The 21,497-nt window shown below is 44.3% G+C and overlaps 1 protein-coding gene across 1 annotated transcript in view; it reads left to right on the top strand.

The window, feature by feature from the left end:
- The first annotated feature begins 440 nt into the window (after positions 1-440).
- Adamts12 (ADAM metallopeptidase with thrombospondin type 1 motif 12) overlaps positions 441-21,497 on the top strand; it is a 224,793-nt gene continuing 203,736 nt past the window's right edge. The window contains exons 1-2 of the mRNA XM_041631217.1: positions 441-567; positions 7,530-7,891. Coding sequence (XP_041487151.1) covers positions 441-567; positions 7,530-7,891 — 489 coding nt within the window. The remainder of the gene's footprint in view (positions 568-7,529; positions 7,892-21,497) is intronic.

The following is a 21,497-nucleotide window of genomic DNA, read 5'->3' as shown; positions in this document are numbered from 1 at the left end:
TTCTAGGGCCTTCCTGGCCAGCTGTCTGGGGTCTCCCCTATTTGGCCCGCGGGAGCCTGGAGGGAGGAGCTTGGGGGAGGAGGGCGTCCCTAAGGAAGATGTGCGAGCTGGCTGAAGGCCGGCGGGTGGGGAAAGCAGAGGGGTGGGGACCTGCGGTGGGCTGCGCCCCTTGGCTCTGACCCAGTCCACGCTCAGGCCTGCGGAGAGCAGAAGCTCCCAGCTCATTCACTGCCCTTCAGGAAAGGCAGAGAATAAAAGCTCTCTGACCCTCTTCTGCTTCAAAAAAGCCCCTAGAGCTCGCGGGCAGCCTGCTGGCCGCTCCCTTCCCAAGCCTGGACCATGCCCCGCTGCGTCCTCCGGCGCGGCCACAGGCGAGGACTTGCTATCTGCAGCTGAGAGCTAAAACTTTTTTGACTTTTCTTCTCCCTAACAACTAAACCATGCCATGTGCTCAGAGGAGCTGGCTGGCAAAGCTCTCGATGGTGGCTCAGCTTCTTAATTTTGGGGCTTTTGGCCATGGGAGACAAGCTCTGTCAGGCCCGGTTCGCTTCCCAGACCCGAGGCAAGGTTAGTGGCTTTTCTTTATTTGTCTTTCAAGTGGTGCTGGTAGGACAGTGGAATTTGGTCTGTCCTCTACCCCTTCCCCCGCCAGGCAGAGTTGAACTCTGTCTTCTGTCCCATCTAAGGAAAACTGGGCTGTAGGTTCACTCTCCGGCTTTCTTCTGACATAGGACTTATGGATATTTGGATATTTCCCTACCCACTGAGGGGTGACAGACACCCTTGCTTTGAAAGACCGGAGAGCAAGCAAGCTCTCCGACTAGTCCCCCCCCCCCCATGCCCGACCTATCCCCTATCTCCCATTTTCAGCTCCCCCCTTGCAGAATCTGACATGGAAATTTATTTTTATTAAAAAGATCCAGCTGGTCATAGGCAGTCATGGCAGTGTTTCCTCAGTTTAAAATTCCGGATCTGGAAGGTAGAAATTTTATTCCGGTCCCCTGCTGAGCGAGCACACTTGGCTGTGTTTGGGTTTCCTGGAAAGATTTAGGGTTTTGTTTTTTCAAATGACACCTCTATTGGGGAAAAAATTATGTCCTGGGGCCTCGTGGTTCTCTGTCCTGCTTTGAAAGCTTTTCTCTTTCTAAATTTTGTGATCACTCTGAAGATAATTTGCAGATTATTGTTATTATTATTACTGTTGTTGTTGTTATTTTAAGCCTAATGCCCGGGGAAAAGTGGTGCTGTTGCTTCTGTTTTTTATTGAACTTAGAAGAGTTTGCTATTGAGAGAGGGCTTCTAAGGTGGCAGGGAATTGGGGGGCGGGCAGTGTCCGAGCACAGAGATTGCCTGTAAGCCCCTCCTATTACTCACGATGCTCTTCTGGAGTTCGGGTGCTACCATGCCTGGTTTACGAATGGGGAAACTGGAACTTGAAGACTTTATGAACTTCGTTAACAGTGGAACACGGTTTTGAAGCAGGTTGTGACCATGATGACGGCAATAGCAGGGATAACAAGCACACGCACGCACGCACGCACACATGCACGCATGCACGCACACACGCACGCACTTGCCCGTGTTTAAGGTATTGCTAGCCAGTGTTTTCTGCCCACGTTGCAAAGTCAAATGCTGCTGGAGAATTCCTCTGTGGCGGCTAAGAGAGCGGCCAGATGCAAATCACTCCCTCCCTTTGCTTTACTTGGAAGCCTGAGTGGGCAAACACTGGGGTTAGATGTCAATCAGCCCACACTTGCTTGTGTAAACCATCCAGATACCATCTCAAGCCCCCAAGTTTAAAATAGCAGCTTTTGTTGTTCTTTGAAAACCAGGGCCTTTGTGAAAGGTCCCTGTTCTGGGGGAGCCCAAACACAGCCAGCCAGCACTTCCCAGGGCATGCGGAGATGATTTCCTTCAAAGACATTCTCCTGGGTTAGCGTCCAACTCTGCTTGCTTTGCATGTTTGTAAGGGAAAATTCATCTTGGTGTAGAGCAGACACTGCTGGGCCTGTCTTGTTCTCTGGAAAGTGGGATATGACTCTTTTCCCTGGTGACCTTTGGGGTATGCTGAGAATATTTGACACTCAGAAGTAGCTCTAAAGTTCACTATGTGTATTAATGATGCAAATATATTTAGATTTTAAGAATGCTTTCAGTTTTTAAGAGCGTTGATCTTTTCATTAGTCTTCATTAATGCATTCATAAGTAATTAATTCTTTGTGCTAAGAAGAAATTTCCTAGTGGATTTTTATTAGAACTGAGGGGGAGAGGGAGGAGAGCAAGAGAGAACAGGAGAAAGAGGAGGGGAGAGGAGAGAGGGGAAGGGGAGGAGAGAGGAGAGCAAGAAAGAAGAGAAAAGGAGGGGAGGGGAAGGGAGGAGAGCAATAGAGGAGGGGAGAAAGAGGGGAGAGGAGAGGAGGTGAGAGCATAGGGAAAGAGGAGGGGAGAGGAGAGAGAGATGGAGAGAAGAAAAGAGTGGAGAAAGGGGAGGAGAGAGAAAGGGAGGGGAGGGAAGAGGAGGGTAGGAGAGTAATATAGGAGGGCAAAAAAGGAGAGGAGAGGAGGGGAAGGGAGAGAAAAGGAGGGAAGAGGAGAGAAAAAAGAAGAGAGGAGAGAGAGGAGGGGTGAGAGCAAGAGAGGAGTAAGGACAAGACATTCTAAAGCTTCCTGGGACTAGACCTGGATTTGACCTTAGATGACCTTCTATTTCTACTCTGTCAGGATTTTTGAGTTGCACCTAAATTCCAAATATTCAAAGCTGCAAACCCAGAGATCATCCCACCCATTCTTACTTTTACAAATTGACTGTGTTTGCATGTAGGTATTGAACACTTATGAAATGCTCTTTAGCTAGGGCATTGGAGAGAGTCACGGAGCAGCTGGAAAGGGGTCTACACACTAGTTAACCTTGCTCGTTCTCTCTAGTTCTCAGGTTTGCACAGAATCCCAGTTTCAGTTCTGGGCTGGGCTATCGTTGGGTCCCAGGGCACTTGCTTAGCGCCAGACCCTACGTCCCATCTCCAGCACCACAAAGATGTAAATATATAAAGGTTTTGGTCCGCGGAAAAAGTATGGTGATGAATCTAATCCTTCCCAGGACAGATCAGGCTAATTCTGTAGAACCCCCTTCCTACATCAGGTAGTTGGTGAAAGGATGTGTTACGCCTCCTTAGACTTTCTTGATTTACAACCAAATAGCAAAAGAATAAGATTCCTGGCTTTGCATACAACATGCTTCCTCTCCTCTATATCCAGCATCGGTCTCTGGATTTAGTTTTCTCTGTACAGACGCTTCCTGACAAGTGATGTGGTTACTTGCTAAAAGCCCATCAGCAGTTACAAACACTGTTGTCGGAGATACCCCCTAACACACTCATCTTACACCACACCACATCTTAGTGCACTGTTCTGCACAGCCCGGTGGTCACTTTTGTGACCGTGTGGCCGAATGCCTTCTTCCTCTTACTCCTGCTTCCCGGCATTGCAAGAGTAACACACCCAACACCTCTAATCCAAGAAAAGAGCAAAATGCAAAGTTAATTGCTGCTCTTGGGACATTATAGAGTGAGAAGACCAGAACTCAGGCCACTGTAGTTCCAAAGCCACCTCTGCTGTCTACAAGGCCCTGGTAACTTCTGCGTTCCATTTTGCACTCGGTGACTCCGTGATAGCTACAGGACAAGCACTTTATCTCGTTTCAGAGATGGGCTCTGGCTAACCAGGCTCATAGAAGATCATGGGGGAAGTCTAATCTTTCTTTTCTCCTAATTGGAAACAAATCTATTCGAAGAAAATTATGCTAGCATTTTTTTTATTGTAAGAAGAGATTTCACAATTATGTCATTTTGTGGTATTTATAATAAATTATCTGGTCAGTAGATAATTATTAAATGGTTAGGAAGCAAAGCCAAACTTTTTTTTTTTTAGAAAAAAAAAGCCAATCAATTTTATTGACTTCTATAATAAAATGTTTGCACAGTGAGAACAACCTGTGGAAGATTATTATGGAAATAAATCTCTATGTTAGTAACTTAACAACTCTTAACTAAAGAGTCTACGAAATTCAACTACTACTACTAGAAATAATTAATAACAAATATAGATGCTCCCTCTTTGGCAGAAGTCACACCAAAATTAGAGTTATACAGAAAAGGTGAGCATGGCTGCTGAGCAGAGTCAATGACCTGACTCATGGGTTAGTTTTGCAATCATAACATATAGATCTTACTGGAGCATGGGAACAGATCATCAGTCTCTCATCCTCCGCTCTTCTTAAGATGAAGGCCAATGATGGCCTGGTGTTTTGTCTTTTCAAAATGCTGTGTACCCACAGTTGCTCCTAGAACTTCTCATGAAGTTTCTTTTCTACAAGTTTCAGGTAATTAAAACCTGTGGTTTAGGTTTTCAAATATAGTTTCCATCCAGGCTTCTCATTTGTTTCCACAAATGCCAATGTAGCCTTTTGTATAGTTTTCCTGTTTCAGCCCCTTGTCCTTCTCCCAGGCTTAAGGATGCCAGGTGGACATTTGGTTGTCTGTAGTGGAACCTCCAGAGGCAGTCAGAACAGAACACAGAAGCGAGCTCTGAGTTCAGTTTTCACAGGTGTGACTGAAACCTCTCTTTCTGTCTGAGATCAGAATAGAAGTCAAGAAAAATGCATTCGTTTATTTTCTGTTTATATCGCAAAACACCTGAGGCCGCTGACATATGCGGAAAAGAGTTTATCTAACTCCAGCAATGTCACTTAAGGTTTACAGATAAACCCACAGGATCTTCAGGTCTCTTCCTCCCCAGTGCTAGGATTGGTAGTGGACATCCCCACCCCTGCGGTTTTACTCAGATGCTGGAGTCTGAACTGGGATTTTCACACACTTTTCTGAGCTATCTCCGTAGTGCCCCTCCCCAAGAGAACTTCTCTTGAGAAAAGTAGTTCGAGTCTTTAGAGTAACCATATCTGAGCACTTACCCCGCAGAATAAGACCTTTTTTGCCTGTGTTGTTCCTCCGCTGCTCCAGCTTCTGTTGAAGTGACAGTAATTAAGGGCAGGACGAGAAGGCTGCAGAAAGAAACTATGTCTCCACCGCTGTAGTTGACTGCTCTGCTCTTAACTGGGGTCTGAGTGTGGAGGGGCAGGAAGTGCCCATCCTGGGGTTGGTCCAGACATTTCTGGAGGAGTGAATGGGAAGTAAATGTGTGAGGGGCTAGTTGGTTATACTCCTCAGTTCACAGAACACCATTGTCTTCAGTTCATTGATAACTTTTGTTTTTTTTAGTTATTGATGCTTTTTTGTCATAATTCCCCATGGAAACCCTTTCAAATGAGTTCCATATGTAGTTTTTTGTTTCTATGTGTTTTGGAAAACTTAATTGTGTGTGTGTGTGTGTGTGTGTAGGCGTGTGTGTGTTTTCCAGTAATACCAGTAGTCCTGTTTGGATTTTTCTTCTTATTTTTCATTAAACATTGCTTATTAGATTATTATTAAATTCTTCTCATTAAACACTCTTTATAAGATTTATCCCTATGTGGTTTGTGTCTAAATGTTGCAGTTATAACAGGCATGGATATTTTATGTTTAATAAGATTCTTTGTTAGTGCCTGAAAGTGGACACTGTTCTCTGCCCCATATTTCACTGAAGCCTGAGAAGAATGGGTCAAAAAAATTAGGATTGAAGGAAGTTGCTTATGAGGAAAAGCACCTTCATGTCTTCCCTTAAGTCCAGTTCCTTCAAAGACCATCATCATGGATTTTTACTGATTTATGACATATATATATATATATATATATATATATATATATATATATGACATGCAGCCTGTGACTACATACAACCCATGACAACTTACATCCTGTGATGACATACAGCCCATGACAACATACCTCTTGTGATGACATAAATCCTACGATGACAAACAGTCATGATGACATACAGCCTGTAATGACACATAACCTGTGATAACATACAACCCAGGATGACATACAGTCCATGATGGCATACAGCCAATGATTATATACAGCCTGTAATGACATACAACCTGTGATCACATACAACCCATGATGATATACAGCCAATGATGACATACATCCTGTGACAACATAAAGCCTATGATGACATATAATCATGATGACATACCACCTGTAATGACACACAACCTATGAGAACATACAGCCCATGATGGCGTTCAGCCTGTGGTGATGACATACAGCCTGTGGTGCTGAGATTCTGCCTCTGAACGTATCAGGAATATGTAATATTGTACCTCAAAGGCAGTGTGAAGTAAAGCCATCCTGGAAAGTACAAACATGAGCCCTCAGTAGAAAGAGCTAGAACTTCAGTTGTCTGGGGATGTTAGGAGAATGGAGCTCTGGTTTTCGTCTGTCTTTTGAGGGGGAGGTCTCACTGTTTAATTCAGATTGGACTCAAATTCTTGATCATCTATTTTAGTCCCTGCAGTGCCACTATGAATTTCACCCTTTTATCTTAAAGCATAGGTGAGATTCTGACAGAATGCAAAGACTATAATTGTGAGAATTCTGTGAACAATGTAGTACATACTAGAAAGTATCTGGTAGATACTCCCCCCCCTTCTTTCTCCTTTCCCTCCCCTCCCCTTCTTTCAATGATTCCCTGGTTCCTATTTCCTTGCCCTCTCCATCTCCTCTCTTTCTTCCCCTACATCTTTTGCAGAAGGTCAAATTTGGGTGAGTCAAAATGAGTATTCTGGTGCATTGCAGGACCACCTGTCCCCATTAGAATCCCTGCACATCTTAGTACTTTATGTTCTTAACTAACAATGGATCTAATTAGTAATGGATTGTCCTTCTGGGTTTTAGAGTAAGTAAACCAAACCTCCAATGACTCAGCAAAATGCATTTCCAGAGCAGCAGTTTTCATCATTTGAGCCAATGCCTTAGATTCAAAAATGTGTCCTCATCATTTTTATTGAGTATATTTCAAATCCCAAGCCCACTCAAGTATCCTGCTACATCGTGGGTCACTCTGATGCTGTCACAGGTGTGAGGTTGTGTTGAGGTAAACACGGACCATGTATGATGAGTTCGCCATGTGGTTAGACTTTTTTCCCCTATAGTCTGATATAGGAAGACATTCTTGAGGACTGAAGCACCATGCCATAAACTGGAGATCTGTAGTTCATATTAGTGGATCCTAACCTGGCAATGTCCTCTTTGGCATACTGATCCTGCTTCTTTCCTTGCAGTATTCCTCATGAATTAAATCTCATCTTCAGTGGATTGTGATAGAATAGCAGATACCCAAAGGTCTATTGTAGGTCAGCTCGGACTGACTGCTGCACACCATTGAAGACAGATGCTGTGCACATGTTCATTGCTCAGAGGGCTTCAGAGGGACAATGTTAATGTGGGGGAAACATTCTCTGAGCTTTAAGTCAGTGGTAGTTTTGCAATCAGCAAGCGGCAGCAATCTCAGTCCCAAATGGGAGTGGGTTTGTCTTGCTTGTTGTACTCAGTTTGGATCTCTGAATTTTACTCTGTTTTCGTTTCCTACAGAACATTTTATCAAGGCCCTGCCAGAATACCATGTGGTGGGACCAGTCCAAGTAGACGCCAGCGGGCATTTTCTGTCTTATGGACTGCACCATCCTGTCACCAGCGGCAGGCGAAAGAGAGCTGCGGGTGGCTCTGAGGACCAGGTGTACTATAGAATTTCACACGAAGAAAAGGACCTGTTTTTCAATTTGACAGTCAACAGGGAGTTTATGTCCAATGGCTACGTTGTGGAGAGGCGATATGGGAACCTTTCCCAGGTTACGATGGCGACTTCCTCAGGCTCACCCTGCCATCTCAGGGGCACAGTTCTGCAGCAGGGCACCACGATCGGGACAGCAGCCCTCAGTGCCTGCCAAGGACTGGTGAGTAACCCCCCCCCCGCCCCCCGTTATGTCCCCTTTCTGCTCTATATCTTAGCCTGTAAACCCTGTATTAACAGGTTCACAGGAGACTGGTTCTACGACAATTGCGCCCTGTGGTCGGGGCAATCCTGGCTTCCAAAGGAATTGAAAGAATGTAGATAGTGATTAAATGTAATCAATTTTGAGGAGCAAAGAATAAAGGTAGGAGGGGTAGTGATGCTAAGAAGGCGGAGAGAGAACAGCTTGGAACAAAGCTGGGAAAACTGCAGGGGAGTTTGAGTATCTCTTTCCTCCCTGGGGCAGCCCTAAGGGCCACCCGCTGATTGACTCTCTGTCTTGCCTTGAATTAGGAAACTCTGATTTGGACTGAGGAAGAATGTTGCCAATACTGACTGTGGCTGTTAGGTTGTAACAGTTGAGGATTTGCACTTGGTCCTCAGACTTCCTGGAGGACCCTGAACTGTCAGGAGATTTTGTTGGTCTTGTGTTTCTTTTGTTTCCTTTTCTTTTTCCATCTGTAAAACAGAGGCAATAAGAAAACAGGCTCAGAGAAGGGTTGAAAACAATGTGGCCATCTGTTGTTTGAATAAAGTTTTACTGAAACACATTTGTATACAGAGATTTACATGGAACCCGTGGCCCCTTTCAGGAGGCACAGCAGAACTGAGCAGCTCGGATGGAGTCTGCTTATGGCTCTGAAAGCTGAAAATGCTCTCAGGCTTCCATGGAAGAAGTCCCCTGACTGTTGCTGTGATGTGTGCTAGGGATTAAGGGCATTAATCCACAGCTAAGCCTTAGGGGGTGTTTAGTACATAACCATATTTAATGAATGTCATCTCCCTCCTCTCTTCTTTTAACATTTCTAAAATGCATGGCCCTTGATGTGGCTTGTGTGAAGTCCCTCTCCCTCCCACCTTTCTTTTCTTTTCTTTTCTTTCTTTCTTTCTTTCTTTCTTTTTTTCTTTTTCAGCAAACACGTGAGGAAGCTTAGACGTGACTAGTTTTCTTGTACTGGTTAATGTCAGTGTACATTTCCACTACTATACACCACCTCTCAAAGTGTAACAACATTTGCTTTTCAAAGTTTTCACCCATGTTTATGCTTTGGTGAAGCTGTGGGTTACATGGTGCAATACTTGACTAGCGTCTTTGAAGACTCTAGTTCAGTCTCTAACAGTGGTAGACAAAAGCAAGAATGTAAAAGATTGATTCCTCCACTTCTAGTAGCCTCCACTGTGACAGCTCTTCAGCTACTGCATGGGAAAGGGCTTAGAAGCTAGGCTGAGGTTTGCTGAGGTTCCCCTCAAGTTGAAAGGAGGGGCCACCTGCCCTCACAGTATAAGCCTGGCTGACTACCTGTGCTGGTCATCAGAACCTGGGCTGTCGGTAGATCCTCTTGCCCCTCCTCTCCCCCCTCCTCTTCTTTTGGAGAGGATGATAAACCAGGTTCAGAGCAGAGAATGGCACACTGTGGTGACCTGCTATGTCCTGAAGCTTCTTCATAAAGGAAGATGTTTCAGAATCCTGAGGGTTACGGTTGCTCTGAGGCTTGCCAAACAAAGTCACTTGGACATCACCATTCTTGCAGAAAGCATTTTTACTGTCTTCCCTCACTGTCCTTCCCTGAGAATTCCCAATCTGCATGGCTTAGAATGCTCTATCTGCATGGTTTGGCCAAGCAACATGCCAACTAACCAATACACCACAGATTTGCTTGCTTGAAATGTATCACAAACCTGGTCTCTGGGACTCACGTTCATGGACGTCCGAGAAGCCTGGCCTGGAACATTTGTTCTGAGCCCTGGATCCGCATTAGGATCGCCTGAGAGGTCTTAAGATCTGAATGAAAATGTCACAACACACCCCATTTCTTTGTGTGCTAACCAAATATTAATGAAGTGTGTGTCCATTGCCTGGTATCTTATGTCTGAGGTGCTGAGATTTAATTGGTCTGATAGTGGAGCCAGGCACCTGCCTTTCCTTAAGCTTCCCAGGTGAATGTTACCAGGAAGAGGGGTCTAATTAGCCACTGGCCAGCAACACAGCAGCTGTTCTTCCTGGGGATCCTAAGAGGCAGCCCGGGGGCAGGAAGTTCTCTTTTCAAGGGAAATTGCTTAGGAGCCTTACTTTTGCCTTAGGGATAGAACGCTAGGATCTCTTCAGCTTCCACGTGTTCAAGGAGCACTACCACACGGGCATTTTCAGAATCAGATTTCATACTAAATACAGGAAGCCACAGGGGTAGTCAAGATAACAAAAATTTTAACTCTTAGAGCCAAATCATCTGGATCATTTTGTTAGAAATACTTCAATGGCATTGTGTGTGTGTGTGTGTGTGTGTGTGTGTGTATTCTCACATATGATTTAGAAATTCCAGGTGACCTAAAATGCTACCAGAAGCCAAATAAGTTTTTCCGTTTGGTAAGCTCATAGCTGCCTGCTGTTAAGTTTGTTAGCTAGTGTACCAAAATGGTCAATGCCCACTTAGAGTGGTCCTGGTCAGAAGTTGGTGGATGGACTTGCATCTGACTTTGCTTGACCACATGCCTGGAATCTGACCTTTGGAATGTTCATGCACTCTTTCACCCAGGCATGACCTCACCCCGAGAGCATTTGGGAAGCCTTTTGGAGGAATGGCACGCACACACACACACACGTTCATGGTGTGCTAGTTAGTTTTCTTCAACTTGACACAAACTCAGGGTCCAAGGGTAGGCAGAACCTCAATGACAGAAGTGCTCCCATCAGACTGGCCTATGGGGATTTCTGTGAGGGCATTTTCTTGATTGTTGATTACTGGGGGGAGGGGAGGTGGGCCCGGTTCCCTGCTGGTGATGTCACCTCTGGATAGAAAGTCAGAGCAATCCATTAAGTATTGTTTTACCATGGTCTCTGTGTCTGTTACTGAAGCATGCCTCTAGGATCCTGACTCCTGTCCTGGCTTCCCCTGATGACAGCCTGTGATGTGGGAAAACATTTCTTCTCCAAGTTGATTTGGGTCATTGTTTTATCATAGTAACAGAAACTGAATGCGGAAACCGGAACATCTACTTCTCACTTCCGGGGCTCAGTGATCATGTATTCTTTGCTCAGGTGTGGTCTTTTCTTCTTCTTCTTCTTCTTAAAGTTGTCTATGAGGTTTCCTAATCTGCTCTGGAGCAGGGCTAAATAGTTTCAAAGTGAAGATCCATGGGAAACGGCTCCTACAAAGCTGTGGAACAGCTTTCTTCAATTAACACCCTCTCGCATAGCTCACCCTTCTCACCATGGAAGCTCCCTCCAGACTGGGTAACCCCATCCTCCGCTGCGTAGTACCTGTCTAGCATGCTCATCATCCCATCTCCACAAGATGTTCATACATTTGAAATGGTGGAGTTTGTTTTGTTTGAAAGCCTCGTGGATTTGTTCTCGTCTAAGCTGTTTGATGGAGACAGCAAAGCCTTCAATGACTTATATTCTGGTTGCAGCCTCAGAAAGAGTTAGAATCCCAGTGGGTATGGTCTGGGGTTTGCTGCTGGTAGGGGCCTTAAGGGATTGGGTCCAAGTGAATCTGTTGTATTTCAGTTCATATTTATGCACTGGAGGGGTAGTACAAAAGTTAGACTCCATACTCCCACCCCACACAGAGCCAGGCTTGTGATTTCATGGGTACTCTACTTCTACCAATACCTTTGTTTAGTCACCTTCTTCACTGAGTATCCTGGTCAGTAAACGCTTTTTTTCCTGGTCCCAGCCTTTCTTACACAGTCTTTTTAAAATGAATGTTGGTCTTGGCTTGCCAACTCTTGCCTGGGTCCAGCCCTTCACGAGGAAGAGATGATTGTGGGTCTTCTTAGGGCCACCCAGCCCTGACTTTTATTCAGTTCTGGCCTTCTGCTTTCTTTTCTCTTTAGGAACGCTGAGAGTTGCTTCCTCGTTTAGATTCAAATGTGTACTAAAATTGGAAGCCATTATTTTCCTAGGGTTTTTTTTTAAGTCAAAATTTTAATTTTGAGTTAGTTATGGAGTCATATGTAGTTGCAAGAATCCAGAAAAAAATAAAACGCCGTGTACCCTTTGCCCATTTTCCTCTAATGGCTACAGTTTTGCAAAATCACTGTATGATAACAAGCAGAATTTTGACATTGGTGCAGTCACCATGTCAAGCATGTCCATCATAAGAATTCCCTCAGTCCCTTGTAGCTGCAACCATTTTTCCTGCCTTATTAAGGCGGTCCCCTTGGCACTCCTCCTCCCAACCTACCCATGTGCCCTTTGATGTTTACATTAAGTTCAGTATCCCCTCCAATTCCTTTTAGTGTGATATATGATACTTAAGCAGAGATTCCTTCCCCTTACTTCTTCCTCCCTTCCTGTCCACCTCCCCTCCTTTTTCTTCCCCCTTTCCTCTCCCCCACGCTTTCCCTTCCCCCCACCACCTAACTCTTCCCTTCTTTATTTGCTTAATTTCTCCAGAGCCATTTATTGAAAGTCCGTATTTCCTCTCTTAAATGGCTTTCGTGCTTTTATAAAAATGCCCCGGTCAAGTTTTTGAGTCTAGTTCTGAGTTTCGGTTCAGCTCTAATAGCCTGCACCTTTCATTACCCAGCTTGTAATTAGCTTTGAAGCCAGTGGACCGATCACTCCGCTCTTGTCTCCTTTCTCTGAACTGTTTTAGCGATTCTAGTTCTCCTGACTTCCCGTAGACATTTTTAAATAATCCTGTCAACCAAAACTTGATGAAATCTTGATAGGAATTATTCTGAACCTATATATGAACTTTGGGAGAAATTATATCCAGGCTGTGTTGACTTTTTCTGGGACTGAATGGTATTTTCAAACCTATTAAGATCATCCATTTTTTTTTCTAGCAGCTTTCTGTAGTTTTCGAAATTTTAGTCATATATATGTATTTAGTTTATATAGTAACTGTATGTGATAGAGCAGGGCATCATATTCTTGTGATCTCTGAGTGCCCGGAGAGGGTTCTTGTATACCAAGGGATGACTGATGTATTACCCATGTTTGGGCATTTGGGTTGTCTCTCTATAGTGAATGTTCTGAATCGTGATTTCAATTCCTCGGTTACATACTCAGGAACAGGATTGGTCAATCACAGAGTAATTATACTTCACTTTTTGAAAAATCTCCGTACCATTCTTGAAGTGACTGTTCTAAGTTACACTCCCATCAGCAGTCTAACCAGGTACAAGACCACTTTTTCCACATGCTCGCCACCACTTGGTGTCATCCTCCCAGCATGGTAGGGAATAGAGGACCAAAGATTTCAAAGCCTTTGGTTCAACTAGAAAATCTAGAAAGATTTCACGGACAGACAGAAGTAGAAGTCCTCGAGCCTCTGTGGATCAAACATATGAGAGAGGGAGGAGAAACAACTCACTCAGTGCATTACCTCAGAGAATTAAAGTGGTGGTATTGAAGCCTGAAGTTCCTTTCTGGCACTGATCTGCGTAGTAATGTTATTTGATTATTTATGTACAGCACTAAAATCACAGGCAACAAAAGAGCTACACAAGACTATAAAACCAAAAGGTTCAAACTAAAGAGAAAGATCAACAGACTACAAAAGATATATATATATATATTCATATTTATTATATATAAATATTCATATTAATTATATGTAATATTCATATTCATTATATACATAAATATTCAGTACTTTGGTTCATTAATTGGCTTATGAACAGTAGTTGGGTGTCTTTATCCAGATTATTGGCACACTACACTAAGTCTGCTTCTGAAAAGTTTCTGATGAGCTTTGTCTTGCTAGTGAGCGCTCCTTTGTTCTCATCAAACAGGAGATCTCTCTGCTCCAATCACAGTTAATTATTGTTCATTGAAATACATATTCCCTTTGTTTAAAAGTGCTGGCTCATCATTATTTGTATCCGGTTGTGTCTGTGTCCTTTGCTTCTTTCCGTAAACTTTGCAGAAGAAGTATCCTCTGTGATTACTATTCTCTATTCTTATATGCTCAGATGACCTCCATCTGTCATCTACGTATGCATCATATATATATATATATATATATATATATATATATATATATATATATTATGTATCTCTACGTCTATTTCTATATGGATGTATGCATAGTTTTGAAGTCCAGCATGCAACCCTGTTACCTCCTTGGAACTTCAACAGTTAATTTCCCTTGGTGCATAGAAACCTCATAGGGACCCCAAACCCCACACACTCTAAGCTCCAGTCTTCTCATTCTTATGCTTGTCACCTCCACTCTTCAGTGGCCCAGCATGAAGCGCCCTGGGATATCTTATCACTAACGTCTCTCTCTCATACTCTATATCTGTTCTTGTCACCTCCACTCTTCAGTGGCCCAGCATCAAGCCCCCTGGGATATCTTATCACTAACGTCTCTCTCTCATACTCTATATCTGTTCTTGTCACCTCCACTCTTCAGTGGCCCAGCATGAAGCGCCCTGGGATATCTTATCACTAACGTCTCTCTTTCTCTCATACTCTGCATCTGTTCTTGCCAGCAAATCCCATCAGCTCTGTCTTTAAAATATGCTCAGAATCCGCAGTCTTGTCACCAGTGCGACAAACACGTCAGCCCGTTTATTCTCAGCACGGACAGTTTGACTCTCCAGGGTATCTTTGGGAATATCTGGAGAACTTTTTTGATTGCTGTGACTGGGGAGGAGGGAATGGTTTCTGCCATCGGGTGAAAAGAGGCCAAGTGTGATGCTTTCACAATAGGAAACCGGTGGTCCAAGATCTCAGTAATCTTGAGGCTGAGAAACCCTTGCTTAGTCCTCATCGCCTTCTGCCATCAGGATGCTGCTTTGACCTTCCCAGTAGTTCCCTCCATTTCTTCTCCTAATTCCTTGAAGCCATTGCTCACAGCGGCCAGCCTGGTCTTCATGTCTGCACGCAGCAACACTCATCTGTTAAAGTCTACTGCTCACTGTACATCAAAGAAGAGAGAAAGCTGAATCTTTTGTTCGGGTTTCCAGGGTGTTCTCTCTCTGGCTTGGTACTGCCCACCGCCAGCCTTCTGTCCAATATACTCTCCTTCAGAACTATGCCTTTTCTCTGCTTCTCAAATGGCTCGTCTCGTGGCCTTTGGGTCTGCTTTTCTTTCTACCTCGAGCCCCCGCCACTCCCAAGCTCTGATTTCTATTTAGTTTATTTCCTTATCATTAGATCTTTAGCTTAAAGTCTTTTTTTTCTAACCCAAACTACAAAGGACTCTCCGGTATTCAAGCACACTGCTTATTCCAGTTTTTTTCCTATTCACTCTTTCTTTCTTACAAACTTGCCATTTTTATTTGTTTGTTTATTTACTTCATGTGTATACATGCGTTTATGCTTGTGTGTGTATGTGTACATGGTGTTCTTAAGGTCAGAGGAGTACTCTCAGGAATCCATTCTCTCCTACCTCTTTGGAGGATCTAAGCATTAAACCCAGAATATCATGAGTAAGACTATATCCATCAAGTCATCTCCCTGGCCCTAAAAACCCTTATGGATCCTGATATTTTACTTCATTCTACTTTACTTTTTCCTTTACCTTGTCTTGTTCACATTATGTTCCATGATGGATGTTCCATAACTTATGGTTGGATGGATGAGCCTTTCTATGACAAACCTTCCCAGGCATTGTTTCCAAATCAGATCACAGTACCTGTCTACGTAAATAGTGGCTTGGTATCCATAGTTCACTCTCATAGTGCAGACTGGTCCCCGAGCCACATCTGGTAGTCATGGTAGCATCGGGCTGTTGCAGCTGCTCTTTGGTCTTAGTTCATGGTTTTAAGAGCACTGTGCATCCGGTCTACCGTCGTGCTGGCCTTGATGACTTCAGGAATGGATACTTACTACCTTTGCAGTTCTGAGACTGGTCCAACCCTTCCCTGCAAAGAACCTCAGAGTCTTAACTACAAACTTCAGAAAGAATTTTAAAGAGGTTTTCACATAAACAGAAGGAAAATACAACACCCCCACACACAGTGCACTCATTCTGCCTGTGCTCAGCTTTCAGGCTGTGCCTTGAGTCTAGCTCTGAGAGGGTTGCTGGCCAGATCTCTCCCTGTTGAAGGATGCATGCAACACATATTTCTCTCCTGAGTCCTAAACCCAACCATGAAGCCTTTGAGAATGGAGGAAATATCAGTTTGTCTACCATCTATTGATGTCAGGCCATCTTTGTTTTCAGTTCTTTCTGGTGTTACATTTTTTCCCAATGGACCTTTGCTTCAAGGGAACCCCCAAGACCAGGCTCCAGGTCTCGCTGTGCAGTGTGGACAATGTGGACCTGCAGAGATGCTTCCTCAAAGAGTAGAGGGGACTGAACCCTAGCTCTAGGTCAGCAAGCTGACACAAGCCATGCCTGCGCTTGAAATCAAGTTCTGCCTACCAGAGGGAAAGAAACCTCTAATCAAACACCTTTGATTAAAGTGATTGTCATCCTAGATGGGGGGGCTTTATAAAATTCACTTGTTTGGAGGGGAACCTTTAAATTGTCCTCTACCTGTCCCTTGCCCCCAGTGCTTTCTTGTAAAATAAATCCTTACTGTCACACCCCCTGAGCTTTTTTGTCCACAGTGTTTGTCCCAGCTTTGTGGATCTGGGGTGATAATCACCTGATGACATAATAGTCCATTGTGATCATGTTTTCCAAAGCCTGAGTCATTCATTTTTAAATACTAGTGTGAGGAGGAAGAGGAGATGCGTATGTAGTGTGTGTGTGTGTGTGTGTGTGTGTGTGTGTGTGCATTAATCAAATAGACTTTTCCCCCGTGTTCTGACAAAAAGTCCTCACCAGGTCATCCTCCCAATAGCTCATTGACTTCGAGGTAAAGAGGAAGTCTGTTTATTTCCTGAAGTGTTGGGCTCTTTATTTCCGAGCCTTCTTAAATAATGACTTGGAGCAGTTACATAAAAGATCTCATTGTGTGAGCTTCTGGAGCAAAGTCCTTTGTGGATCGTCCCAAGCTTCTGAGGCAGTGACACATTCCTGCTGAAATATGTGCTCGAGAGTCACTTAGGAAAACAGCCCTTGTCTCCTGGTCTGCCAAGTCGTTCTGAGATAAAGAAAGACTTCTGTTTTTGTCATGGAAACGAATAAAATGTGTGCTCTGAAAAGAAATGTAGCCCCCCCCCCCCCCACCTTTCCCTGTGACACCGGAGGCCCTGGAGCTGTGGAACAGTCTAGCAGGTTCTAATGAACAAGCTTTCAATTAGGAAGGCTATGCTGTTACATTTTGAACGCTTTAAGCTTGTTAGATTCTAATTTCCCCGACAGCAAGGATTAAGTATTGTCTTGCTGTGCTCCTGCTAGGAGCGAGGATTAGTGGCATTTAAATGTGTCCTGTGATAGATGGCATCGCTAGGGGAGGTATGTTTCAGGCCATGAACAGCCTCAGAGGCGGTCCAGTGCCGGGCCAGTTGGAAAGCCCTGCTGGTTCCTTTACCACACACAGAAAGAATGCAACTGTTTCTGAGCTCTTACTCTGGAACTCCAGATGAAGTCTGCTGTTGTAGCTGAGAATCCAACCCACTGGCCAGCTATGTGGGAAAACTCGCCTGCCCCTCGGGCTTCCTGCCTGCTTCCCAGTCACGAATGTGGGGCTCATTTGTAGGAAGGACTCATCTGCATGGCGGTTGGTTGCCTGAGATCAGGGGTCATTCTTCCTTTCTAGGGGAAGGAAAACAAATGCTCTGTTTATCCCCTGCCTCTGTTTCAAGATGAGGAATTTCCCCTGACTTCTGACCTTTGGGGTGGCTGTTCAAACCCACACTGACTCAGATGTGAGACTTCAGATGGAAGCTCCGACTGGTAGATTACCTCCTGACTCTGTGCATGCTTAGTGGGGGCAGGCTCTTAAACACAGTGGGCCCCCACCTCCCTTTTGTCTTTTTAATACCTTTCTTTAGGTTTTCTTTTTTTTATTTAAAAGTTCTTTTTTTCAATTTGCGTGCCACCAGCCACAGTTTTTCCTCCTACCCCCCTTCTCCTGCCTTCCCTCCCAACCTTCCCTCCATTAGCCCCCCCCCCCCCCCCCCCGTCCATTTCTCAGAAAGGATAAAGCCTCCCAGGGGGATTCAACAAAGTCAAACATATCAAATTGTTTCTACCTAAGACATTCCCATAATGATGGATTGGAAGTGGCACGGAGAGACCAACAATACCTGTACTTGGAGATGCAGCGTTATTTTATCCACTGCCTGGGTCCTGGAGTCAGGAGCCCTCCCCGAACAGTATACTTTGATGTGACCTGGGATGAACAGTCTAAGTAGGAATAGAAATTTCAATCTCTGATCATGTTTGTTGTTTTGGGCCTCTGGCTAAGCAGAATATCATGGTGGGGGAAAAAAATTACTTACGCTATGCAAAACTAACTGGGAAGCAGAGAGAGGAAGGGATGTTTTCAAAAAGCTTCTGGGAGTATGATCCTGGTAACCTAGCTTCCTCTGCAAGGTTCTGTTTCCTAAATGTGCCCCCAATGTGCCATTGCCCGAAAACCAAGCCTGTTATTCTGGAAATGAAATGCACCGTGCAAGGAGCACCTCAGCAGGGGACCAGATCCTCAGCACATGGGCTGCGGGAGGTATTGGACCATGAGGTTCAGCACCTCGTTCATGGATGAATTCATTGACGGACGGTTCCATACATGAGTGGGCTCTGAGGGCCTAGCTTTTTGGCCAGCGCAATCAGAGAAAACTCTTCCACCTTGTGTTTCTACCATCTAGTCTACTTTGCCTCAGACCCAAAGCTGGCCTTGAACTGAAAGAGTAGCTAAAATGACAAGTCCTACCTTTAAATGGTTTGTCTTGGGTGTTTTTGTCGGGGTGAATGGACATTCAAACACTTGAGTCTTCGAGAGAGATTTAAAATGCAAACCATAACAGAAGAATTTCAGTGATTTAGCGAGATTCAGATAAAGATCCAAGGGGCTGGGGAGACGGCTCAACTGGTAAAGAACTTGCCATGCAAGCAGGAGGACTGGAGTTTGGATCCCCAGCACCCATGTAGAAAATGGATATGTGATGGAGAAAGGTCATTGGTAATAAACAAACCGCCTTGGCCCATTTTGATAGGCCATCCCTTAGGTGGGTGGAGTAGGCAAAACAGAATGCTGGGAGGAAGAGGAAGTGAGCTCAGAGGCCATGCTTCCCTCTCCCGGGCAGATGCCATGAAGCAAGCTGCCAGGTCAGACATGCTGAATCTTTCCCAGTAAGACTGATGCTACACAGATTATTAGAGATGGGTTGATTGGGATATGAGAATTAGCCTGTAAGGGCTAGAGTTAATGGGCCAAGCAGTGTTTAAAAGAATACAATTTGTGTGTTGTTATTTCGGGGTATAAGCTAGCCAAACGGCCAGGAGCTGGGCTGTGGGAAGAGGCCTGCAGCTCCTACTACAGATATGGGGTAGTATACCTTTAATCCTGGCGCTGGGGAGGTAGAGACATAATGATCACGGGGCTTGATGGCAAGAGATGCTAGCTGAACTGGAAAGCCACAGGCTCAATGAAAGACATAGTCCCCCCAAAATAAGTTAGAGAGTAAACCATGAAGATACGCAGCATTGACCTCTGACTTCTTTATGCATGTGCACAGGAACACGATGAGCTCATGTGTGATATATATTCAGACTGAGGAGACCTATGGGACATTGTACACCCAAATAGGAGTGGTTATAGTGACCAAATATATCTCATTGCAGTCCTTTTCTGCTCACCATGCCGTTTTGTTATGTGCAAAAACTTGAACAGAACAGCTGCTGGCCCTTCTTAGATTCTTTTATTTTCAACTATCTGGTGGGTGTGCCAAGCTATGATGCTGTTTTGTTGTCTTCATCTAGCTGTTAAGAAGAGACAGGCTTTCTGGGACACACAGTGACAGTTGGCACCATTTCCATTTTTGTTCTCACCCCCAGGGATGGTCTTGATGTTAAACTTGGGTTGAGGATGGGGAGATGCTGGTGCTGCAAATAAGGTCTTAACAGTGCACGTGTGGGGCTGTCCAAGGTGGTAATTAAAGTCTGGGTATAATAGGGGTGACAAACCAAGAGTCAGACTTCCTTTTTGACAGACTCCCCTTGTAGACTGGACTACCAATCACAGCACAGCTGATAGGCACTGAGGACCGCGGTAAAGCGCACTGCTCATGAGTGTGGCTACCTCACGTCACCTTAGCTATATCCCTCACTAAATGAGTGGAGGATCAAGGGAAGGCAAGACTCTGTCTCCCTTTCCATGTCTCCATAAATCATGTGTTAATTCCACAGCTGCCTTGTCTGTCTTTTCTCAATTAGCTTGTCTGGTTATTTTCTTTTAAGACTTTTCAGAAAGGCACAAAAAAAAAAAAATCCTGTGAAATAGCACAAAATAAGGCATGATTTTATCTGACTTTTCTGAATGGTATGTATTGCTGGGCTTTATCATTTTCCATCCTTAGATATTCCAAGCATTTGTTTAATATATTAATAGTTCCGGCCAGACTTAGTTCTCTCAGCTATAAGATTGTATATTCCCATTTTTACATTCCTTCATAATCCTGTAGCTACATTGACTAAGAAAACAGTATTTTGAGAAACAATGTTATCAGTGATGAAAAGGATTTAATACTAAATGGTCCCACTTAACAGCATCCATCATCTCTTCCTGGGTCATGAGGCACCCCGTCTTTTTTCTAAGTACTCTCTCTTTTTTTCGTTTCTCCTAGAATGTTCTTTCGATTTGACTCTGCACTTGGAAGTGTCCTCTTCCGAGTCCCCACTCCTGCCATTATGTATCTTCTAGTCTTTAAGAATGGAAAGGACAGGATCACCCCTCTCTCCAGTTGTGATTTTTCTAACTTTCTAGTTTCTTGTTCTCTTGCTTTCCTCTGCTTTAATTTTTATCCCTTTTTCCTTCATCTTAACAATTTGTAAAAGAAATATAGGTGGTTGAGAGGTCACAATAGATCTTAGAGCTAGTCAATCATTTCTTATTTTTTCCCTCCAGCCTCTGCATAGCTCGATTAGAAGGAAGTCACTTAAGGCAGACCGTCCACTCTAGCAACGACTCAGTACAAGTATTTCTCATGACTATGTACACAGTGGTTACTTCCCATTGAGCTGCTTGTGTGATGTGTACTGGGAGCAGAGGGAGGGCTAGACTGGTGTAGACAAAGCCTACAGGAAGAGTTTTGCCTCGCTCTATGACACATCTATTTGAAATTGTTTTGGAGCAAAGTGTTCATCTGAACTTGAGAGATGGACAAAGGCAGAGGGGGAATGGGCAATGGTCCTGCTTCCTTTCTGGGATATTATCTCCTCTGTCTCTCATGTCCCTCCCTCTGTCCCTCCCTCCCTTTCTCTGTAGACAGTCTTTTCTCTTTGAAAGGTTGTCATGACTGAAAAACTGTAGCCTTGGTGATGAAAACTTGAGATGTGTTGGTTCACGTTTGCATGTTTTCTCTGGCAAGGATTTTCTCTATTGATGGAGGAAGGTCATTGGTTAATTAAATAAAGAAACTGCTTGCCCTGATAGGTTAGAACATAGGTGGGTGGAGTAAACAGAACAGAATGCTGGGAGGAAGAGGAAGTGAGCTCAGAGACGCCACACTCCCCTCTCCTGGGCAGATGCGATAG

This window comes from Microtus oregoni, unplaced genomic scaffold, assembly GCF_018167655.1.
Source record: "Microtus oregoni isolate MIOR12 unplaced genomic scaffold, Mior012 000036F_ref0000092, whole genome shotgun sequence".
NCBI lineage: Eukaryota > Metazoa > Chordata > Mammalia > Rodentia > Cricetidae > Microtus > Microtus oregoni.
This window is presented reverse-complemented; position numbering and strand designations above follow the sequence as displayed.